This window comes from Microtus ochrogaster, chromosome 1, assembly GCF_000317375.1.
Source record: "Microtus ochrogaster isolate Prairie Vole_2 chromosome 1, MicOch1.0, whole genome shotgun sequence".
NCBI classification, from domain to species: Eukaryota; Metazoa; Chordata; class Mammalia; order Rodentia; family Cricetidae; genus Microtus; species Microtus ochrogaster.
This window is the reverse complement of record NC_022009.1, coordinates 14,308,998-14,319,074: the sequence shown is the minus strand read 5'-3', so window position 1 is coordinate 14,319,074 and position 10,077 is coordinate 14,308,998. Positions and strand designations below refer to the sequence as shown.

The 10,077-nt window shown below is 49.3% G+C and overlaps 1 protein-coding gene across 3 annotated transcripts in view; it reads right to left on the bottom strand.

Annotated features, from left to right (window-relative positions):
- Positions 1 to 4,283, bottom strand: part of Akap5 (A-kinase anchoring protein 5) — a 6,694-nt gene extending 2,411 nt beyond the window's left edge. Inside the window, exons 1-2 of one of the 3 annotated variants that reach the window (XM_026779491.1) lie at positions 4,040 to 4,283; positions 1 to 1,594 (exon numbers count right to left, since the gene is read on the bottom strand). The exon at positions 1 to 1,594 is cut by the window's left edge and continues 2,411 nt beyond it. In XM_026779491.1, coding sequence (XP_026635292.1) covers positions 1 to 1,371 — 1,371 coding nt within the window. In that variant the 5' untranslated portion in view covers positions 1,372 to 1,594; positions 4,040 to 4,283. The remainder of the gene's footprint in view (positions 1,595 to 4,039) is intronic. The other 2 variants (XM_026779498.1, XM_026779494.1) reach the window with 2 other exon arrangements.
- Between the last annotated feature and the right edge of the window lie 5,794 nt (positions 4,284 to 10,077).

Below are 10,077 nucleotides of genomic sequence, written 5' to 3'. Positions count from 1 at the left end.
GACAGCTTCCTCTGCCTGGGCCACGACAGCTTCCTCTGCCTTGGCCATGACAGCTTCCTCTGCCTGGGCCACGACAGCTTCCTCTGCCTTGGCCACGACAGCTTCCTCTGCCTTGGCCACGACAGCTTCCTTCGCCTGGGCCACGACAGCTTCCTTCGCCTGGGCCACGACAGCTTCCTCTGCCTTGGTCACAAGAGCTTCCTCCACCTGGGCCACTACAGCTTCTTCTGCCTTGGCCACGAGACCTTCCTCTGTCTGGGCCACTACAGTTTCCTCTGCCTGGGCCACTACAACTTCCTTTTCCTGGGCCACTACAACTTCCTTTTCCTGGGCCACTACAGCTTCCTTTGCCTGGCCCAAAGCACTTTTGTCTGCCTGGCTGACAGCAGCTTCCTCTGCCTGATTCAGTGGGGTTTCTTCCACCTGGCCCTGCACAATGTCACTAGCTTTCTTTTCTTCAGCAGCAACTTCTCTACTTCTGTCATCTTTCGCACTGGGTGCACAGTCTCGGATGCTGTTACTGGGTTTGTCCACACCGCGTTGATACGCGGTGGCTGGTGAGGCAGGAACACGAGAAGCCACTGGACGGGGGCTGTCTGCTTCTGAACTCTCAAGTGGACTTGCTTGCTGCGCTTGTACACTTGGCTTTTCCTTAATCACTTCAGCTTCCTTTTCCAGCACGGGAGTTCCCATCTGAATAGCAGAAGACTCATCTTTTAATTCCAGTTCTACGGAAATCACATTCTCTTCAGATGTGATATTGCGGCTGACCTGCGGTTCTTGGACATCTTTACCCTCTTCCACCAACACACCTTCCTGTGGGCCCTGTGTGGACTTAGCCTGGCTTGTCCGGTCAGCCGGCTGGGTCTGGGGTTTTACCCCCAAATCCTCAGCCCCTCTCTGCTGGACTCCCGTGTTGTAGTCTGAGTCTTCTGTGAGTTTAGAATGACGACTTCTCTTTGCCCCTCTTGAGAATCTTATGCAAGGAATCTTAAGTCTGGATTTTGCCTTTTTCTTAGGAAGAGCTGCATCCTCGGGCTGCACTTCAGCCGCAGATGGCTTCTGTGTCTTCGAAGACGCTGACCTTTTCCTAGGTGTCACAAGGCGTTTGATGGAGGCCCAGGCCCCGGCTGGCTGTGGCTGATCAGGGGCTCCGGCTTCTGGGGGACGTGTCTTGGTCCCCTCGGCAGTCTTGGAAGCAACCTTAGACTTCATCTTGCTTGCTTTCTTCCTTCTCTTGAAGCAGAGCGTGGCTCTGTTCCTCTCCTGCCTCTCTTTCTGAGGACACACAGCCCCTGGGTCCTTTTCATCCTTCATTTCTATCTGAATCTCAGAAGCTCCGCTCTCCATTTTCACGCTAGACTCTTTCATTCTCTCAGGAGTGTCTTCTCTCTTCTTGAAGTCCTTTGTGACAAAAATATCACACCAACCCCGGCTTCTCCCGGGTGTCCACCCTTTCACTCCACAGCTGTTTCGGCGGCTTCTTCAGGACAAAAATGCCTTGTTTGTCTGTTGCTTGTGATTTCTTCCTTTAATTTCCCCTTTGAATAAAAGCTCTTTTCTGGGTAAACTTCTCCTCTATTCAAAGACCAACCTGAGAAGAGAAAAGAGTGGGGTTTTATTTCAGCATAAGCCTAGTATTTTTCATACAGACTGCATCACGTGGGGCGTATGCTCCACAGAACATACCGGAACAACCATGGCTGCAAAGTGAGGCTTGCTTTTGCCCTATCAAAAAAAAGATTCCAGTGTGAACCCATTTTGCTTTATCATTTTGTTAAAACTTCGTTGGAGGTCACTCTGCACATATGCCCTTTGCCCTTAGTTGACTTCTCCATGAATTGTTCACGGCCCCACACAGAAAGTTTAGCAAACACAAAAAACAACAGGGGGAGCCGGGCGGTGGTGGGGCACGCCTTTAATCCCAGTACTCGGGAGGCAGAGGCAGGCGGATCTCTGTGAGTTCGAGGCCAGCCTGGTCTACAAGAGCTAGTTCCAGGACAGGCTCCAAAACCACAGAGAAACCCTGTCTCGAAAAACAAAAACAAAAAACAAACAAAAAAAAAAAAACAACAACAGTGGGCTGGGTGATAGGCAGCTGGACTTCTTTCTCGTCACATCCAGCGAAGAACGGTTGGTACTGCTAGGGGCTTAGAGATGACTCGAGACTAATCATGTCGAGCCCAATGACAGAACTGAGCTCCCAAGTGGGTGGTGGGCTTGCAGAAAGCCTTAGGCTAGATGAGGTCCTAGCCAGAGTTAGCAGCAGAAATCTTGACTCTCTGGTGTTCTTTCTATTGTAGCATACGGTTTCTGTTCTAAAAATGTGCATCCCATCAAGGAGGTGCTACTTTCCATACACACTCAGAAAAACCCAGCATTGCTGTCGTTCTCCCGTCCTCAAGACGTTGTGTAACTCTGACATCTCCCCCCACAAGCGTCTGCCACTCATACTTTCCCCTTTCCCGCTGTAACTGCGCAGAGCTGGAGGTAAGTTAGTGAGGTCATAGCCAGCACTGGCTGTGCAACTCTTGTGTTACGAGGTGGCGTGGAGCACTTTCCCAGGCGTCTCTAACCTGCACCACGGTATCCTGGAGAGAGGAGGTGGTGAGATCTCTCCATCTGCAGTTAAGCAGCCTGCCTGAGATTACAAAGCTAGTCAGCCACAGTGCTCAGATTTAGCCCGAGACTGCCTGGCTTCTGAAGCCCGTGCTTTAGTTCCGTGAGACAGTGGAGCGCTTTAAAACACGCATCCGAGGCTGGTCTCGGTGGTGCACGACTGCCATTCCGGCGTGTGGGAGGTGGAGGCGGGAGAATCAGGCAAGGTCATCCACAGCTATACAGTGCAGTTGAGGCCAGTGCTGGCTACACGAGACCCCATCTCAAGAGAGAAAAAAGAGAAAACTATGCTTTGGATCTGGGCACAGAGCTCAGTGATAGCACTGGTTTAGCATGCCACGAGGTAAGGGATTTGGTCCCCAGTGCCCCCCAAAATACCAATCTACAGAACAGAATGGCTTAAAGAATGGGGACATACGGTGATCACACAACAATTCTATGGATTTTAGTTGACAGATGTCCTGAGTTAGGCAAATTATTCTGCTTGCATGTAAATTTCTCACTGCTCTCTCATTTGGATACCAGCTCCTAATTCTCTGTAGAACTGGAGCCCTGAAAAATCATTTTAAGATCTAAGGAGATTTTTTTTTAGGGTAGGCATTACATGTTTCATCTTCCTACACAGAAATATAAAATTCTAGAATAATGATGGAACCAGAAACCATGTACAGTCTCTCCTCACGCACCCTTTATAAGCACTAGAGCCCAGTCTTAATGGCTCCAAGCCTGAGCAAGCATTCCTTCTAAGCAGAGGATGTATGGATAGAAGAAATATTCAAATGCCATCATATCCGGAAAGTAGCTGAAACTAACCGAATGGCCGAGGGGTTTGCAGGAGAGGCTCCTCTGATTGTGCATCACTGTAGAAATGAGCACCCCAACAAGTGTATCCCAGGTAGGGAAAGGATGCAGCCAGCAGGAGTTAAAACTTTGCAGACTGTTAAGACTGCAAATAATTCGCCTTTACCTTCGAGTGGAGCACGATCGCCTTGGAAACCTTAACGTCCCTGCTCTCCTTCGCTGGCAGAATCTCACGTCTAAGGCCACAGAAAACAACCACCACCCTTACCCCTCCTTGGGCAGCAAAGAGCAATCACTATCCAAGCAGAGCAAGGAACCTTTCCCAGCACCAGACTCGAACCGCTAAGCTTCCTCCTGGAGAAAGGACTCTATCCTCCAGGCTTGACACCCCTGTGCAAGAGACAGGGCTCAGGAGAAAGTGCTCAGAAAGGAAAACACCAGAGGCATGGAAGAGATAGCCCAGCTTTAAGCTAGCTGCAGAATTATCATAGACCGGAGCCGAGAATCACAGTTCCCCAAAAAGCCTTGAAGAAGGAAAACGGCTAGGTAGCCGCTGCCAAGACTCCAGCAGCACCGCGTGCGAAGCGAGCGGGTGGCAGAACTGCCCAGAGTCACCCACCTGGAGACGCCTGAGGACCAGGCGACCTTGCAGTCCGCGCCCCTCGCTGTCTGGTGACCCGGACCCTGGTTCTGCCGCCGCCGTCACCTGCCCACTAGGGACTCAGTGCATCCGATCCAGACCCAGAGCCTCTGGTCCTGCCTCCACTTACCCAGAGCGTCGCGGTCTCGGGCCAGCTCTGCTCCCGAGGTCGGGGCGCACGGGCCCAAACAACGGGGAGCTCCGGAAGCCGCGGAGCGCGCAGCCCTCTGCAGAGGGACCGCAGCCGCACGCCCCCTCCCCAGTGCGGAGAGAGACAGCTGGCCGCGCCAATGCGAGCGGAGCAGCGGGGCGGGGCGAGGGGCGGGGGCGGGGCAAACCCAGCCAGCCACCTGCCAGCAGACTGCCCGGCCGCCTGGAAGAGACCTTCGTGCTCCCGCCCCGTACGCAACCCCGCTGCATAATGACATCAGGGTCTGGGTAGAGGGACCAGCAAGGTAGAGCAGGAGGACCGCAAGAAGAAGAGGGGAGAGGACCCCTCATTTCCTGAGACTCACAGTCGAAAAAAAAAAAAAACCGTTTGAAAATGCGAGGCGCCCACCATAAATTCCTCTCGAACATTAAAGACAAGGGAGACAGTTTATCTTCAAAGAAAGATTGATGGGGTGGAAAAGATGGCTCAGCGCTGAGCAGCACGTATTTCCTTTTCCAGGGGATCCGAGTTCGATCCCCATCACCCACATCAGGCGGCTCCCAACCACCTGTAACCAACTCTACAGGGATATCTTGCTTCTGTGGGCAAAATACACTCGCATGCACATGCCTGCTCTCCCTCCATAACTAATAATAAATTTAAAAAGCAAGACCCATAACCGTACATAATCATAAGGGGTCATCTGGAAAAAAATATTTTGAGACAGGTCTCGGTGTCTAGCTCTGGCCGACCTGGCATTATGTAGACCAGGATGGCACCCAGCTCACAGAGATCTACCCACCTCTGCCTCGGGAGCCACACCTGGGTAGAGAGAAAATTATGTATATGGTAAGAAACTGAAACAAAACCAGCTTTGTCGGGCTGGAGAGATAGCTCAGTGGTTAAGAGCATTGCCTGCTCTTCCAAAGGTCCTGAGTTCAATTCCCAGCAACCACATGGTGGCTCACAACCATCTGTAATGAGGTATGGCGCCCTCTTCTGGCTTTCAGGCATACGGACAGAATATTGTATACATAATAAATAAATAAATATTTTAAAAAAACCAGCTTTGTCAAACAGGACCCCAGACCTGCAGAGGCCAAGCTGAGGTCTGCTGGAGGGATGTGGTCATCCACATTCATAGGGCACAGGTGAGGGGCGTATAGAACACAGCCCGTCTAATGTCTCACCTAGAAGCACAGCTTCCTTTAGCATTCCTTGGGGGTTGCTCACCTTGTTCCTCTCAAGCGGGGATGGAGATAAGAGCACTTGCCATTCCAGCCCCATTTGGAGCAGAAGTGCTGGCAGAGTCCACACTCCGGAGCAGGAAGGTGTCGCGTTGGGTGAAAAACAGCCCAAGTACATTTCTGTGCACACAAGGTGTGGCTTACACAGCTCAGGGCCAGTGGCTTGGAGTGTTTTCAAGAGCTTCAGCTAAGGGGGGCTGGAGAGATGGCTCAGTGGTTAAGAGCATTGCCTGCTCTTCCAAAGGTCCTGAGTTCAATTCCCAGCAACCACATGGTGGCTCACAACCATCTGTAATGAGGTCTGGTGCCCTCCTCTGGCCTGCAGACATACATACAGATAGAATATTGTATACATAATAAATAAATAAATATTTAAAAAAAGAGCTTCAGCTAAGGTCCTGTAAATGACATCCCAGCCTCCTCCAGGGTTTTTCCTGGCACAGAGCTCAGGAGCCCCAGGAACGTGTAAGAACAAGACCCCTTCCCTTTTTCTTGAGGGGACCAAGATCTCTGGGAGGGTTAATCTCGGATGTCCACTTGGGGATGGTTTTTCTAGGAATATATTTTCCCTTTCTAAGATTTCTAGTCTAGACTTATTCCACCAAGACTTGATAAGGAATAAATTCTTGGGACACAAAACTGATAAAATTCTAAGTTAAGCTTGTAGGTTAAAAGTTAGTGATAAGAACTGTATGTAACACAGGAAAACCAGATACAGTCAAGCTGTAATTACGGAGTTGGAAGAAGGGAGCTGCAGAGGTGTTCAGAGGTTAAGAGCTCTTCCTGATTGGCAGAGGACCAGAGTTCAATTCCCAGCACATTTCAGGTCACTCATGGCTGCCTTTAACTCCAGGTCCAGGGGATCCTACATCCTCTTCTGGTTTCTACAGGCATGCGTGCAGGCGCCACACACACACACACTCATACACTCATGTTGGATGTTCACTCAGTTTGTATAGCATTTGCCTGGCGTGCACAAAGCCTGGGGTTCACACACGGTAAAACATGCCTGTGGTCTCAGCACTCAAGAAGTAGGGACGATAGGATGAGACTTTCAAAGCCATCCTTGGCTACATAGGGAGTGTAAGGTCAGACTGGGCTATATGAGACCCTGCCTCAAAAACCGAAATGAACTTGATTTAGCAAACACAGGCAAGTGAAAATTGTCTTTTTGTCCCCACGTAGGTTATGTTAACCCTGCTTCTACGTCCTTTCGAACTTGAAACAAGCTGAAGAAATCCATGCCACTCAAGCAGTAGAGGTGCTGTGACATCAGCACCATCTAGCAGACCTGGGAGTTGGCAATCATTTAGGAAAAGAAGCAAAAGAAGGCAGATTGTGAAAAGGACAGGGTAGCACAGCTGTTATCAGAAAGCAGCTGGAGCCAGGGGTGGCAGTGCAATCCGAGGACTTGGGTGGCTAAGGCAGGAGGATGCCAAGTCCCTAGCCAGGCTATGCTACATAGCAAGCCCCACTTAAAAAAATAAAAAGCAATTGGGAGAGGAGAGATGCAGGTTGAAATACCAGCAATAAAGAGAATCTTAGAAACTTGTAGCTCTCCTATTTCCTTTGCTTCTAAAAAGGAGCTGAACACATTTAAAAGCTAGATTTATCTTCTAAGGGAAAATATGATTTATATGATCAATAGCTTATCTGACACCTCTCATGCGCACGCATGCACACACGCACACACACATACACACACAGAAGAGAGAATATTACTATAAATAAAATTCCGCATTTGTGTCTTTTCTTTAGGATATGATGAGAACTCGATGCCAGATGTTTGAACAATGCACTTGGTACCTCATGCTTGAAAGAAAAAGAAACCTGTCATCCCTAAACACACTTAAGTGACAAGACTGCTAAGCTATTACTGTATTATTATTGCCTACTACTCCATTTGAATTATATAATTAGGAAATGAGCTATAAATACCCCTCCAATCTGATGAGGAACTATTCTCCTTACAGCTAATCTTATTAATATCACAGATACAGGGTGCCAATAAAGTAGCCTACATATGCCTCTGAACAGCACTGAACTGAATATATGATCCCTTCCATTCTGGTCCCTATCCACACGGTCCAGGCTTTTAGCTACCAAAATGGTCTCAACTCCTTGTTAACAATTCTTAAGTTCTTGAACCTTTCTCAGAACCAGCCTTCCATGTACCTTCCTCCGGCACACCATCTAGTGAACCGGCGGCTCCAGGTCCGGGAGGTTGGGGGACGGGCGTTGATCTATTTGTGGGCACCACGAGAGCTGCAGGGAGCCAATGCACGGCCCCTGAGGGGCAATCGGGAGGCACAGTCTGCTTCTCAGGGATCCTACCAATATGGAGAGGGGAGTGCCAGAAGGTAAGACTGGAGGCCAGCAGATCTGGTGGACTGCTAGTCCCGTGGTGAAGGGATAGGACTTGCCCTGGCGACATGGACATGTCCCCTCTACACTGATACTTCTATAGGCATTTTATACACTTTGCTGCAGGTATTGCATGCCTTCCTCTGTACTTGTGGCACCTTCGGGCAAAGATCCAAGAATCAGGAACATAAAATCCTTGCCCACCAGGATTGCTCAGCAGCCACCACGACCTCCTCTCCTTTAAACTTTCATACACCTTGGTTTCCTCTTCCTTCTGGACGCAAGCAGGATGGAGCCAGTCTTCTACTTTGCACAGTTTGGTAGGAGCTGCCTTCCAGGAACTGCTAAGAGGCAGCAGAGAGCAGAGTCTTTGGAATAAGGTGACAGCAGACACCAGCCCTGGAGCCCTGAAATACCCTTCCGTAAAATGAGACAGAAGCCCAAGTGATTACAATACACGTCCACATTTCGTAGCAGGTGTCAGCTCTTGCTGTGAAGTTGGAGTTTCACTGGCAGGGATCAGTTGTGTGGATGCTTGCACACAAGTTGCAAAGACACATGAGAATTTCCCCGCTTTTTTTCCTACCAATACGTTATTTACTTGTTGCTTTGTTGAACAAACCCAGGGCCTTACACATGGCAGGCAAGCAATCCACCATTGAGCTACACCTGAAGCCCTATGCTACATTCCTTCTATAGTAAAAACCAGAGGGCTGGAGAGATGATTCAGCCGAGAAGAGTGTGTGCTGCTGTATCAGTAGAACCCATGTCAAGTAGCTCACAAATACCCGTCCAGTTCCAGGGGATCCAATGCCACTGGCCTCCATGGGCACCAGCAAGTTCCCCCACACTGATACAAACACATCATTAAAAATTAATCTTTTGGTTTTCTTTCTTTCCTTTTTTATTGTTTTTTTTTTTCAAGACAGTTTCTTTGTGTTGCCCTGGCTGTTCTGGAACTCACTCTGTAGACCAACCAGGCTGTCCTCAAACTCAGAGACTCACCTGCCTCTGTCTTCACAGTGTTGGAATTAAATGCATGTACCATCACACCTAGTTCAAAATCTTAAAAACAAACAACCCCCCCCCAAATTAAAATTACATGTCATTAAATCCCATCACTCTGGGAGGCAGAGGCAGGAGGATCTCAGACTTGTCTTCATAGTCAGAGATACACCCTACCTCCCAAAAATCAGAAAAAAAAAAAAAACTTTAGGGGCTGAAGAGCTCCTCATTGGTTGAGAGCACTTATTACTCTTCCAGAGGACCCAAGCCAGGTTCTTAGCACCTGTCAGGAAGCTCACTATCACGAACACCTATAACGCCAGCTTCAGGGGATCTAACACCCTCTTTTAGCTTCTACAGGTATCCATACATGTGAAAATAAAGTGAATTAAAAATAATTGGTCTTTTAAATCTTCCCCCCTTTTTAAAAAGATTTATTTATTATATATACAACATTCTGCCTCGATGTATGCCCACATGCCAGAGGAGGGTGCCAGATCTCATTATAGATGGTTGTGAGCCACCATGTGGTTGCTGGGAACTGAACTCAGGACCTCTGGAAGAGCAGCCAGTGCTCTTAACCGCTGAGCCATCTCTCCAGCCCCTCCCCCTTCTTTATATTCATTTGTCCACTATACTTTCCAGTACTGAGGATCTACTTCCCCAGTGTTTGGCAGGATGGAGGAAGCCTGCATCCTTTAAGATGGTCTCTAAGTGTCGCATAAGATTGCTTGCTTGCTTCCTGTTTACACAGTGATCACCTAGCAAATTCCATCCCGGATGATATTCTGTAGACTACTTGGAAGCTTACTAAAAAGATGCCTCATCTCAGGGGCAGCGATGAGTACTCGAAATGTGCCAGGCACTGTACAAAGCACCTTATGGAACTACCCACGAGGAAGCAGCAACAGCCTTTACTTCCATGATCTATAAAGTGGGTAGGGGGCAGAAAGATGGATGACAGACAGAGAGGTGGGTGGGGGGCAGAAAGATGGATGACAGTGAGGTGGGTGAGGAGACAGAGAGGTGGGTGAGGGGACAGAGAGATGGGTGAGGGGACTGACAGGTGGGTGAGGGGACTGACAGGTGGGTGAGGGGACTGACAGGTGGGTGAGGGGACTGACAGGTGGGTGAGGGGACTGACAGGTGGGTGAGCGGACTGACAGACAGGTGGGTGAGGGGACTGACAGACAGGTGGGTGACCAGACTGACAGACAGGTGGGTGAGGGGACTGACAGACAGGTGGGTGA